At 36.7% G+C, this 14,484-nt stretch overlaps 1 protein-coding gene across 2 annotated transcripts; it reads left to right on the forward strand.

Annotated features, from left to right (window-relative positions):
- Positions 1 to 9,252: 9,252 nt before the first annotated feature.
- On the forward strand, positions 9,253 to 12,584 carry LOC112783525 (uncharacterized). Of its 2 annotated transcripts, none has more exons than XM_025826505.3 (4): positions 9,253 to 9,539; positions 9,641 to 9,774; positions 11,556 to 11,663; positions 11,760 to 12,584. In XM_025826505.3, the coding sequence occupies exons 3-4, from the start codon at positions 11,583 to 11,585 to the stop codon at positions 12,315 to 12,317; spliced, it is 639 nt and encodes a 212-aa protein (XP_025682290.1). In that variant the 5' UTR covers positions 9,253 to 9,539; positions 9,641 to 9,774; positions 11,556 to 11,582; the 3' UTR covers positions 12,318 to 12,584. The 2 variants fall into 2 exon arrangements, with proteins under 2 accessions (XP_025682290.1, XP_072085535.1); XM_072229434.1 differs by having other exon boundaries at positions 9,288 to 9,539; positions 9,645 to 9,774.
- Positions 12,585 to 14,484: the final 1,900 nt, after the last annotated feature.

A 14,484-nucleotide genomic window follows, 5' to 3' on the forward strand; every position in this document is an offset into this window, starting at 1 on the left:
CGGCTTGGTTATTTGAGGCAAGAAACTCGAACTTTAAGGGAGCTCAAGTTGAGTTCCCTGGTCAATTTCTAAGATGATACCTTCTCCACTCCCGACTTTGTTCGATGAACCGTCAACGTAGAGGTTCCAGTTGGTGGGGGTGCCTGGGGTGTCGGTGTATTCTGCGACGAAGTCAGCTAGGTATTGAGACTTGATGGCTGTCCGAGCTTCATAGTTAAGGTCAAATTCGGACAATTCAACTGCCCACGGTAGGATTCTTCCAGCTAAGTCAGTTTTCTATAGGATACCTTTTATGGGTTGGTTGGTCCGTATTCTGATTGTGTGGGCCTAAAATTATGTCCGTAGTCGTTGGGAAGTAAGTGTAAGGGCATAAGCGAACTTCTCTATCTTTTGGTAGTTAAGTTCAGCCCCTTGTAGAGCCTTACTGATGAAGTAAATGGGTTGTTGGCCGTTTTCGTCTTCTCGGACTAGGGCTGAGGCTATCGTCCGACCTCCCACAGCGAGGTACAGGATCAGTTCTTCTCCTTGCTGGGGTCGGGTTAGGATGGGTGGCTGCCTCAGGAATGTCTTGAAGTCATGGAAGGCTTGTTCACATTCTGGGGTCCATTTGAACCTCTTTCCTTTCCTAAGTATTGCATAAAAAGGGAGAGATCGCAAGGCCGATCCGGCTAGGAATCTAGACAGAGCTGCTAGTCTCCCGTTGAGTTGTTGTACCTCTTTGACGCAGGTTGGGCTTGCCATACTGAGTATGGCCTGGCATTTATCTGGGTTTACTTCAATCCCTCTCTGGGTGAGCATGAACCCCAAGAATTTGCCAGCTTCCACTGCGAAAGTGCACTTTGCGGGATTTAGTCTCATCCCATGTTTTCTTATGGTGTCGAACACTTCGGCGAGGTTGGGTAACAGCGCTTCTTCTCTTTGTGTCTTTACCAGCATGTCGTCTACGTAGACTTCCATCAGCTTTCCGATATGATTGGCAAAAACTTTGTTCATCAACCTCTGGTACGTAGCCCCTTTGTTCTTGAGTCCGAATGACATGACTATGTAGCAGTAGTTTGCTTTTGGGATTAGGAACGAGGTCTTCTCTTGGTCGGGTTGATACATCGAGATTTGGTTGTACCCTGAGTAGGCGTCCATGAAGGAAAGGTACTGGTATCCTGATGAGGCATCGACTAGGGCGTCTATATTCGGGAGTGGATAGGGATCTTTCGAGCAGGCTTTGTTGAGGTCGGTGTAATCAGTGCACATCCGGCACTTTCCATTTGACTTTTTGACTAGTACGATATTGGCCAGCCATAATGGGTACTTGACCTCCCTTATGAACCCCACCTCTAGTAAGGTCTGTACCTGTTCTTCCACGGCTTGCGATCTCTCTGGGCCAAGCTTTCTGCGCTTCTGTTGTACTGGCCGAGATCCCGAGTATACTGCCAGTTTGTGGCACATTAGTCTGGGATCTATGACGGGCATGTCTACGGCCTTCCAAGCGAAGAGGTTGGAGTTGTCCTTTAGGAACTTTATAAGCAGCTTCTTTAGGTCTCTTTTTAGATTCGCTCCTCTGTTTATTGTTTTGTCCTGAGTATCTCCGATCTGAACTTCTTCGGTCTCGCCTTCCGGTTGAGGGCGGAGTTCTTCACGAGCTAGGGTTCCCCCGAGTTCTATAGTGTTTATTTCCTTTCCTATAGAGTCACCTTTAAGATTCAGACTTTCATTGTAACAGCGCTGCGCAATCTTTTGGTCTCCTTTGATGGTAGCTATCCCTTTTGGAGTTGGGAACTTCATGCATAGGTGCGGAGTGGAGACTACTGCCGTGAGCTGATTTAATGTTGTCTGACCTATGAGGGCGTTGTATGCGGAGCTTACATCGACTACGATGTAATCGATGCTCAGTGTTCTAGAGCGCTCTTTTTTCCCAAAGGTAGTATGTAGTGGGATATATCTGAGTGGTTAGATTAGGGCATCTCCCAGTCCAAACAGGCTATTGGGGTATGCTCTGAGCTCTTTTTCTTGTAGCCCTAGTCTATCAAAGGCGGGTTTAAATAGGATATCTACGGAACTTCCCTGATCGACTAGTATTCGGTGGAGGTTTGCATTAGCTAATATGATGGTAACGACCACGGGGTCATCATGCCCAGGGATGATGCCTGCAGCGTCTTCTTTAGTGAATGTGATAGTGGGGAGGTCGGGCGACCTGTCTCCTTCTCCGACTTGGTATACCTCTTTAAGGTGTCTTTTGTGGGATGATTTAGAGATCCCTCCTCTTGCGAATCCTCTGTTGATCATGTGAATGTGTCTTTCAGGGGTGTGAGGGGGGCGTTCAGCTCGTCCGCCCTCTTCGTCCCTTCTTCTCTTTTTTGGCTCATCCACTCTGTTGGCTAGAAATCGATCTAGTCTTCCATCTCGGGCCAGTTTTTCTATGACATTCTTCAGGTTGTAGCATTCATTGGTAGGATGCTCATAGATTCGGAGGTATTCGCAATACTCTATTTGATTTCCTCCTCTCTTGTGTTTAATCGGACGAGGTGGCAGGATCTTTTTAGTGTTGCATATTTCTCGGTAGACATCCACGAGGGATACCCGAATGGGGTGTAGTTGTGGTACTTACTGGGCTTCTCTGCAGATTGGTCTTCTTTTTTCCTGAACTCTTTATCCTTATCCCGAGGTGGGTAGGAGAATCCGGTTTTTAAGCTTTCTCCTAATCGAGAGTTCTCCTCCATATTGATGTACTTTTCCACCCGTTCTTGTACCTCGTTTAGAGATGTTGGGTGCTTCTTGTATATGGAGTGGCTAAATGGTCCTTCTAATAAACCGTTGATGAGTCCCATGATGGCTGCTTCTATAGGGAGACTTTGTATGTCAAGACATGCTTTGTTGAATCTTTCCATGTAGTTGCAGAGGCTTTCTCGATCTCCTTGTTTAATTCCTAACAAGTTTGGAGCGTATTTGGCTTTATCCTTTTGAATGGAGAACCTGAGGAACTTTTTTGCAAGGTCATCGAAGCTTGCGATTGATCTTTTGGGCAGGCTGTCGAACCACTTTATTGCCATCTTGGTTAGAGTGGTCAGGAAGGCTTTGGAACAAGTCGCGTCTGAGGTATCCGTGAGGTACATCCGGCTTCTGAAGTTGCTGAGGTGGTGGCTCGGGTCGGATGTACCATCGTATGGGGTCATGTCAGGAGCTTTGATGTCTTTTGGGACTTTAGCCTTCATGATTTCCTTCGTGAATGGGTCTTGGTCCTTGTGGGGGCTATCTTCACGATTGGACCGAGTGGTTTTAGCTTTAAGGTCGGCTTCGAGCTTTAAGAACTTGTCTTCCAGCTCTCGAGGCCGTCATGTTTCTCTCCGGAGATCTCGCTCGGCTTCTCGCTGCCGTTCGGCTTCTTGTTCGAGCTGTTTGAGGCGATCCTGTTGTTCACGGATGGCATCTAAAATTTTCGTGTTCTGAGGTTGCTTGTCTCCCTTAGATTGGGGTATGTCCTTTGACGCAGCATCCGTGTTTTTAAGTGGTGTTCCTTCTTCCAATCCAGAGTTAGGGTCGTTGGCAGGGTTGTTTTCCATGGGGTGACTTCTAGGTTCCCCGGCAACAGCGCCAATGTTCTGAGGGTTACCTGAAACTGGGAGGTCGATCTCGGACGAGATCTTCTACTCTTAGTCAAGGCTGCCGTGTCTGACTTGTTGGAGTAGGAGGCGTTGCTGATCCTCGTTCACCGGAGGGTGGTGGTACCTGCAAGAGACTCCGATGCTTAAGTCAGTACGGGCTTTAAGCAGGTTTTTTTGTAGAATTGGAGTATGAATTATACCTGGGTGCTCCAGTGTATTTATAGTAATACTTGATGATCTTCCTTTGAGATAAGTTGGTTATCGTATCTTATCTTTTTGTGGAGGAGACCTTTATCTTTTGGTCAACCGCCTTCTAGTGGGCAGTGATCCTTTGCTTTGGGCCTGCTTGGGCCTCTTGTCACGGTCTTTCCGAACTCTTTGTGAAGAGGTCGGTAATGGACTATCCTTCTAAGAGGTCGGCATATTTGCTTTAGGCCATCTCGGATTTTACAGCTCGGACTTGTGTCTGAACAATTAGGATTAGAGAAATTGAATTACCAAGGGATTGGGATTTGATTATTAATGATTTTGCCATAGATACATCTTGCATGATTAAAGTAGAGAGTGACAAGCATTATTCTGAAAGTTCAACATCTCTGAAACCTTAACTCTTTTCCATCATATTACTTTCTCAACAAATTACTGCTTGCCTTTCTTTAATTCACTATTTTATGTTAAAGATTTCTAAAATCCTTAATTTTAATTGTTTGACTAGATTGATCAATTGATCATTGTTGCTTAGTCTGTTAATTCTTGTGGGAACGATAACCCACTCTCGTGGTATTACTTGATATGATTCGGTGCACTTGCCCCTAGTTTGTGATTTTATAAAATCCTCATGAAGAACCCAATCCACACTCAATTCTACTCGCTGCGGATTGAGTTGACAACCCTAGTCGACCAGATTGAGCCGGATTGGCTATTCGCAGGTAAGGTATATGCTGCCACCCCCATAACCATAGGAATATATTGCAGAGCATGACAACCCTCCTTCTTCCTTGACTTCTTTGAATTCACCGCTCTCCTCTCCCCAGTCTCGTCTAACCTTGCCGTCCCAATTTCCCACCTCTCCTCCACCCCATGCCTCTCCCCCTTTGCCATCCCATTTTCATCATGCCCAAAAGTGAAAAAATGAGAAAAGAAAGAAGCTTGACCTTCAGAATTCTTCAACGGTAGTGAAGGTGTAAATGGGGTTATCGAACCAGAAGGTCGAAGAATTCTCAAGAGGCCGGGTGAGGGCCGGGTTGTGGGCGAGGGCGTCGGCGTCGGCGTCAGAGGAGGAAGGTGGCCTGAAGGTGGCGAAGGAGTTGTCGTCAAGGATCTCTCCCTCCTCAAGGTCTTCGTTTTCGGTTTTACATTTGCGGTGATTTAATCATCAGTGATACTTGATTTTTGGATATCTTCAACCACCATCTTATTCTTCAGCTGAAGCTGATACAAACTTGCTCTTGGATTCTCTTTTCTCTCTCTATACTGGATCTCTCTCAATTGAAATTGCTCTTCGTTCTGTTTTGTATTTTCATTGTGTGCATGACTCAAGTTGTGTACGTGACCCATTTTGTGTGTTTTCGGTTTCTTCCATTTCCGTCGTTATCGTCTCTATCACAGTTGTTTGGCAATATTGAACTGAATTCTCTCTTTTTGTTGTGTTGATTTGTTAATTTTCTTGATTAATTTATTTATTTGATTGATTAATTTGCTTGAGTTTTTAAAAGACAATAGTTATATGATTGTTGTTGTTAAAAATTGAAGAAATCTAGCAAATAGGGGTGCACATGGGCCAGGTGAAGTCGGGTTTGATGTGACCCAGACCCGACCCGAAATATACACCGGGTCTATTTATTAGACCCGAACCCGGCCTTAGACCCGATGAAACCAATACACTTTCGGGCCACAATTATACCGGGTAAAAACCGGGTGAAAACCGGGTGAAAATCGGGCCGTTAACATTACATTACGTTGATACCTTCTTGTAAGCTAGCATGTAAAAATATCCAAATTTCCAAGACTCCAACCATTATTTAACATGGTAAAATTCACTTAGAAAAATATAACAAGAACCAACCCTTCTTCAAAATTAAAGCATAACCACAATTAATACTAAACTATAACCACAATCAATACTAATATTGTCTAATAATACCAAATATTTAAATCAATACAAATAACACAATATTATGGATTAGTCTAAAGTCTTATGCATTATAAACATAAAACATTAACTTATAGTTTTATAATGACTAATAACACAAAATATTAAGATTTACAATACTTAAATTCCACATAAGAATAGTCATGATCCATCACTAATAACACAAAATATTAATTGTGTATGATGACCGGGTCACCGGGCCAACTTCGGGTGACCCGAGCTATGACCTGGACCCGACCCGAAATAATAACCGGGTCTATTTTTGAGACCCTTATCCGATCCTAAACCCGATGAAATCACATCAAATTAGTCCCAAAAGTGTTCGGGACCGGACCGGACCTTCGAGCCGGGCCGGGTCTGTGCACCCCTACTAGCAAATATGAAGAGTGATGAAGGAGATGATGCGGGAAGAAGATTGTGATAAAGAGAGAGAAACTACAAGGATATTTTTGTTCAAAAGATGATTTTAAATCTAAATTCAATGTTAAGGGTGATTTCAAATTTAAAAAAGGATTGAAGATGAATAAAATTTTCGATCTAAAAATAACTCTAATAATATCGTTTCCATTTCCATATTGCCTGGACACATGATTATTTCGAAGATCCAAATCTCGTTTTAGTATTCGTCCATGTTTGTTTTAATTAAAAGAAAAATCCTAGCTTCTCTAAGTCATTCATATATAGAAAGAATAATAGGTTACTTTTCTCATCTCCATTAGACTTTAATTATTATGTGAAGCAATGCTCCATTGTTCCCTTACTTTAATTAGCTATCTTGTAATATTTATCTATGTAATTAATGTGCATAGGGTAATTAATTAACTCTTCTGTGTTCCTTTTGGATAATCACATGGTCAATGATGATTTTAAAAAATTTTGATTTTGGGGCAAAATATATATAATAATATTATGTGTATATAAAAAATTAATTATTAAATTGTTTATTATATATTTATATATAAATATATATGTTATTTAACTTATTTAAAATGTATATTTTATATTTTAATATATATTTTATATAATTATTTTTTATATATATGTAGTATAATTGTTATTATAATTAATTATATTTTATTTATTGTAAAATATAAATAATTTTTAAAATATTTAATTAACAAATTAAAATATTAAAATAATAATTTAAATAATTTTTTTAGAATTTTATTTTTTTAGATTTTATATTTTAAATAGATTGAATAATTTTTTTTTGACAATGTGTAATTAAAATATCTCTCATTTTATATATGTATGTCACTAAACAATTATTTAAAAATTTATTTTACATATAATTAACTTTTAAATTTATAGCTGAAAATAATTTTTCAATTAATGCATATTACAGAAAAAATTAAAATTAATTTAAAAAAAAAAACTACTAATAAATAAATAATATTTTTTCAACCAATTTTTTAAAAAAAATACTAATTTCATTTAACTTTGAGAATTAATCATTATAATATATATTTAATATGAAATTTTTAAATTGACTATTAAATATTAAAATAAAATTAAATAAAAAATAATTATAAAATCAAATTTAATAATTTAATAATAATAAATAAATATTATTATTTTAAAATACTCAAAAAAATTATAAATTATAGTGTATCACCACACAAATACAAATAGATCTGTCCGTGCATATAGTTGTGGTCTTTCATTAGTCCCACGAAAATCTAAACTTTTATTCTTTGACGACATACTTGTTCAACATTTTCTAAACATTTTCATAACACTCCCATGAATCTATAACATCATAAAGAGAATAAGTTTTGGCTCCTATGCTTTAATTAATGGAAGATTCTATGATATAGATTGCAAAAAACATCAATACATATAGATATTATGTGATATTTTTTATTCACTAACACCTGACACGCTAAAATTTATTTTTGTGCACAGTTCAAGACTGTAATGAAGTGTGTATTTAAATTAGCGTCTGTGAAACTGAAACGTAATTTTATAAAATTAATTTTAAGTAAAAGTGAGTTTGTGTCAATATAATTTATATTTGATAATTTTAAACTAAAATTAATTTTGATCAAATGAATATTATTTAGATAATAATATTAGTTAAAATTATTTTTAGATAAATAATTACTAAAAAATATAATATTAAATTATAGTATTATTTCTTTAAGTATATTTAATTTTTTTATATTTTTTTAGTATAGTTTTTATATAATTTTTTTTAATATTTTTAACATTTCTTTTTAATACACTATAATTTATTATTATTATTATTATTATTATTATTATTATTATTATTATTATTATTATTATTATTATTATTATTATTAGTTAATTTTTTATTTAATTTGTTATACTTAATGTGATCAATAAATTAAATTATATTATAAAAAAATAACAATAATAAATATAATATACAAGAACTATAATTATAAAGATGTATAATTTCAAAAAAAAATTAACAAAAAAAAAAAAAAAAGAGATCATATAAAAAAAACAATAAAAACTCCGTAAATAAAATAATAACATATACGAAGGATATGATTGATATTTTTAAAGTTAATAGTTAAACGCTAATTATTGAACGCAAAAATTATAATTTTCTGTTTTTTGTAAATATAATTTGAGTATAAAATTACATCTGCGATTACAAAAAAAAAAAAAAGTTATCAAACAAAAATAGAAACGTTCTAAAAACTCAAAATGTGTTTTTAATGTTTCAAATGGTAAATAATATATACCCGAAATCATTGATATGACTAGTGTAGTCATTTGTCTTAATTAATAAATTTTAATTACGGAAGTGTTTTTCTTTTTTTTTTTTTTCTCTTTTTAGTCAAGTAAATTGTGGTCAAGTTGTTCTTGCTTTTAAAATGTGGTTAACGGACCTAATAAAGTTTCTTTCTTATTAACAGTAACGAATAAAAATATGGGATCGGAGAAATTTTTTTCTTCCTTTAATTTGTTTTTATAAATATAATTATAAATTATGGACATATTTTTTTTCACTTTAGTTCTAATTTTTTTTTATATATTCTATTTCAGGATTTTGTTTTCTTTTCAAACTTCATCCGATACAAATATTGAAATAAATTTGAAATTAAACTTGTTGTAAAATTCAATTTTATTGTTATTATCATTGAAGTAATCACTACAAGAAAAAGCGTTTTTCTCGACGCCAAAAATCGACAGCTATTTCTGCCGTCGATAAATTATCGACGGCTTGCTGTCGATATTACTAAAAAAAATAATTAAAAAATAAAATATTAAAATCGACAGCAGGGTCGTCGATATTTATATGGTGCATTAATTTTTTTCCTATTATCGTCACATTATCGACGCACGAGAAGTCGAAAATGCTTTTATTTTAAAATCGACGCAGACGCCGTCCATTTTATTATTTCAAATATTGACAACATTACCGTCGATAAATTTGAACAGTCTAGATCGCTTTCTAAAATGAAATAGACGGTGTAGATTTAATGTATAAAATAGACGTAATAAATGTTGCTTTTTTGTAAAATTAAAATCGATATAAGTGTCGTCGATTTTTATCACTAAAAATCATAACACTCGCGTCCAGAAACGCAATTCCCCCAAAGTTCAGAAACCTAATTCCCCTTCTTCCGCACCACCTCCTCCTTCTCCCTCTGCCGAAGCTTCCACGGCAGGTTGTGCTCTCGCTGGTGCAGCTGCAGATTCTGGTCCCTCTGGACACAAAACGGTTCGTCGCCATCAGTGACTTTGGCGATAGAGCTATTACTTCTGCCTCTGGATCTGCATGCTTCAATTCATTCACAGATTTCAAGCTATATTAGGTATTCTTTAATTTCTTTCTTGGTCTTCTTGGTTGACTTCGCTTTCTCTTCATTACTGCTGGAATTGAATTAGGGTTAAGTACAATCTTCATTACTGATAGGAAGATTGCCATAGAACTGGTTGAAGCTAAGGTCTAATGTGCCGAGTTGCCAGAGTCCAGTGAGGTCTGGTATTCTTCTAGCTAAGCTTCTCAACCCTGTTATCTCCTCTGGGATTTTGCCGAGCTAAGCTAAGGTATGTTAAGCTTCTCAACCCTGTTATCTCCTCTGGGATTTTGCCTATGAAGAAGTTTGATGACATTGTGATCCTTATTAGTTTCCTTAGATTTCCAAGTGATTCTGGTAATGGCCCTCTAATTTGTTGTTGTTGAGGTTGAGAACTGTTAGTTCTGTTAAGTTTCCAATGGCTGGGGTTAAGAACCCTTCATAACCAATTGTGTTAAGATCAAGTGCTGTTACTCTACTTGAGGTGTTGTCTAAGGGCAAAGTGCTATTATAAAGGAATGAACTTTGGAACACTGAGTTTGGGTCAATGGATCTTTTTATTTCAATGAGGGCATTGGTATCATCTTCATGGGTTTTTGAATGGATTTGTGATATAAGGCAAAGGATTATTGTTATGGTGGAATAGAGAAGAGACAAGAGTTTTGTGTGCATTGTTTTTGACATTTTCTTGGGATATCACCAATTTTTCTGAGCTTGTTTGTTGATATGAAATTCCAAATCCATTTTTATGACACCCTCTTTAGGCATTACCAACTGAAAAAAAAAATGTATTGTATTTCTTTCTTAACTAATTGCCTAGGAACACGCCAAGAACTTGTGCTACCTATATACAACTAATAAAAGATTAAGCAGCTAAACCTACTTGGCCTGACAAAATTCATGCAAGGTTGCAGTAAAAATTAATGCCTATTCCATACATATAATTAAATAATCAATACTAAACTCATACATGGAAAACTGATTATGAATTAACATGTCTAAATCTTGAGTATGGTACACATAGGTCATGCCTACTAGCAGCCCCCTATACTAGAGTGAAATATTTTCATTGTAGCAGCAATTAATATATATCATTATATTCATTCGGCCCTGGAAGGTGCATGGCATGATTGACTAATTAATACTAGTAGCTCATGTTTTGTATGTTTGTTAATGTCACATGTCTAATTTCTTAATAGAGGGTGAAAATTATGTCAATTTGATTTTGACAATACCTTTTGAAATGGTGAGTTGCATGAAAAGGTATGTATACATGAAGCAAACCACAAGGTTTCATACAGCAGGGTTCAAATCTGATCTGCAGCCTTAACAAGGCAATATACGGCCTGAAACAGGCTTCCAGGACTTGGTTCTTAACTCTTTCTTCTACTTTACATATTTTTTGGGATATACCATGTAATACTAAGAAGATAAGGCTGTGAGTTTTTCCTCCATTATTATTAGTCAGCATATATTTTTCATGGTATTATTGAAACTAACTATGCCCTGTTTCAAATGGCAAGATGCTCTAAAATGAAATTATTATGTTAAAAATGTAACATGAACATTCTGGGCTGGTTATGTAATGCTTGCATAAAATGCCAATGAACACAGCACAATAAGATTAAATGCATTATGTTTGATTCAATGCATTTTTTTAATTTCAATTCATTTAATAATATTTAGGTAGATTTTAGTATGATAATTTTATAAATGTCATTAAAATTAGTTATATTTGAAAGGACAAAAGAATTTAGTTTGGTCTCTTCTTTTATCTTTTTTTGCTTTTGATTTTATCGAAATAATTATTACTAGTATTTATTCCTTTTGCTGTTATTTCCAGTCATCACTATAATTTTTAATCAAATGATGCTATGTAGATGAAAAAAATTATTATCATTATTTTGGATGCATCATGTATCCTGTTTAACAAGAAAGAATTGGATGCTTTAAGGGTAGTAGTAGAACTTTAGATGCAATTTTTTTCCTCAATCAGTGATAGTGTGTCATATTGTTTCTCTCATTATGTAGAATCATTCGCTTGGAAGACCATCACGTATGGATGAGTTTTTTGAGCACACTCATACTCGCAAAGAGGATAGGACTCAATGGGTTGATGAACACTCCCGAAAGACAAAGGTAACTTACCTTTATTAATTGTAACTATTTTGTTATCTAATTGTTATGCCTTATTAATACTTGTAGTAGTTTATCAATCATTTCTCCTCATTGTAGGATATATTTCAAGAGCATATGTTTCAGGCTGAGCAAGAGCGACAGGCTGCTATAGAGGCTGGTGTAACTGATCCACCGCCTGTCTCTGAGGAAAGCATATGGATTGAGACAGTGGGTGGAAAACGAAGAGGTAGGGTATATGGTATGGGTGAGGTAAGGGACTCTTCCATGGTGCGGCCTCGAGTTGATGGGCCAACCACGACCACCAGCGCTGATGTTTTGGATCTTAGAGAACGAATCATAATACTCAATAGGGAAGTTGAACAGCATGCTGCTAAATATAGAGAGCTTGAAGACCGCTACCAAAGGGAGAAAAGAGAGTGGCAACAGACAGTTGAATCCTTGCATGAGGATCTCAACACCAGTAACTCACAGATGGATCAGTTTAGTCATCAATTGAGCAGCTTGACTGAGTATGTGAGGGCCATGGGTTCTAGTAGTTCTGGATCACGTGTTCTCCCACCTCCTCCTTTTACTTTTCCAAGCTCTCAGAAAAGCACAGCTTCAGCCCCAGTCCCAACCCCAGCCTCAGGTAGAAAACTCCCACCTATTCTGTAGCGACCAGGACAACCACAGAGTTCTCAAAGGGAGGATGATTCTGATGATTTTGATGACTCGGATGATTATTTAGATGAGTATGAGTAGGTTATTTAATTACTTGGAATATTTTGTATTATTAGTAGATTACAATTTAAACGAATATAAGTCTAAGTTTAGTTATTTATCTTGTCTTGAGTCTTTATGTTAGAGGATTATTTATTATTTTTATAAGTTTGTAAACTTATTATCTAATATTTAGTATAAATTTTATTTTTATATTTAAAAGTTTATTTGTCTTGTTATCTATATTCTGTATAAATTTTATTTTTATATTTAAAAGTTTATTTGTCTTGTTATCTATATTCTGTATAAATTTTATTTTTATATTTATTTGCATTAATTGTTTATTAATTTTCAAATAAAACAAAATAATTAAAACATATCTATTAAAATCGATGGAATAGTTGTCGCTTTTTAATTTTAAAATAGACAAGCAAACACAAATACAGACATAGAATTTATCGGTATATAAATAATAAAATCGACGGCAATTGCGTCGATTTTATTGGATCCAATATTGACAGCAAAGTTGTCGATTTTAGTAAACATATTATAGACAAAGGCACCGTCGATTTTATTTGTATCAAAGAGAAAACAGGCCGATTACCATTATTTATTATGGCATCAAAGCCTAACTTGAGAAACACATAAAATAGAGGATGACCTGAGAAACCATGGACGCAGAGTCAGAGAAGACCATCGGCGACAAACCACACTCCTCAGGAGGAGATGAGAAGAAGACTCACTTGCCGTACGACCTCAACGCGAGTGATAACCCATGAAACATAATCATGCAGGTGCAATTGCGTGGGGAAAATTATGACGAATGAGCGAGGGTTGTGAAAATTTTTCTTTGAGCTTGGAGAAAGTGGGGATTCATTGATGGGACTCACACAGAACCAGGAAAGGATGCACCTGAACTTGAAGACTGGTGGACGGTCCAATCCATGATCGTTTCGTGGATTTTGAATACGATCGAGCCAAGCTTGTGGACCATCATGGCGTATGCAGAGAATGCGAAGACGCTATGGGAGGACATCAAAGAACGCTTCTCTGTTGTGAATAGACCTCAAATACAGCAGTTGAAAGCAGATTTGACAAGGTGTAAGCAAGAAGGTGCGTCCATGGCTACGTACTATGGAAAGTTAAAAATACTTTGGGATGAACTTGCAAATTGTGACCAGATTCCCAAATACATCTGTGGTGGGTGCAAGTGTTCAATTGGCTCTCAACTTGAGAAGCGGAGGGAAGAAGAAAAGGTTCACCAACTCCTCATGGGCCTTGATGATGTCAGGTATGCCACTGTGAGGTCGAGTATCCTTGCAACCGATCCTTTACTTTCGCTTAATCGTGTGTACGCGATGTTAATTCAAGAGGAAAGGGTAAAGACAATCACCAAGTCGGCGGATGAAAGGGGTCTGGTTGTAGGACTTGCGGCGCATGTCGGCAACAAGGCTAAAAGGGGAGGTGAACATGGAGAAAAGGCCGTGACGTGTTTCAAGTACGGAAAAAATGGGCATGATGTGAAATAGTATTTTTAAATAGTGGGTTACCCAAAATGGTGGGGTGACCGGCCAAGGCACGAAGGAAGAGGCACTGGCAAAGGATCAGGAAGACAAGGGATGCATAACCGAGGGGCTCAAATGCGTGCTAATGTGGCATGTACTGGAAGAAGTGGAAGTCGTGTGAATAACCTAGAAGAAAAGAGTCTTGACATGACAGGTTTAACTAGTGAGCAATGGAAGGTATTGGTTGATATGATCAGCAAACAAAAATCAGCTGAATCTGAGAAAATGAATGGTAAGAGAATTTGGGATTTGTGGATCATCGATAGTGGTGCTTCTAACCACATGACAGGTACCTTGAAAAATTTGTGTGACCAAAGGACCATTCCAGGATGCCCAGTGGGGTTGCCTGATGGTGAGCACATGCTTGCTTGCAAACAAGGAACTGTGGTTCTTGACAGAGGACTTCAGTTGAAAAATGTCCTTTATGTACCAAAATTAAAATGCAACTTACTTTCTGTTCCACAATTGACTGATGAAGAAAAATGTGTTGTACAATTCACTGACAAGCTGTGTATTATGCAGGACCGCACTTCGAGGAACATGATTGGAGCGGGTGA

The sequence above is a fragment of the Arachis hypogaea genome, chromosome 20, assembly GCF_003086295.3.
Source record: "Arachis hypogaea cultivar Tifrunner chromosome 20, arahy.Tifrunner.gnm2.J5K5, whole genome shotgun sequence".
NCBI lineage: Eukaryota > Viridiplantae > Streptophyta > Magnoliopsida > Fabales > Fabaceae > Arachis > Arachis hypogaea.

Coding starts and splice junctions, on each gene's coding strand:
- LOC112783525 (XM_025826505.3), top strand. CDS start 11,583: ATGGATGAGTTTTTTGAGCACACTCATACTCGCAAAGAGGATAGGACT. Junction 11,664..11,759: donor AACACTCCCGAAAGACAAAG/GTAACTTACCTT, acceptor TCCTCATTGTAG/GATATATTTCAAGAGCATAT.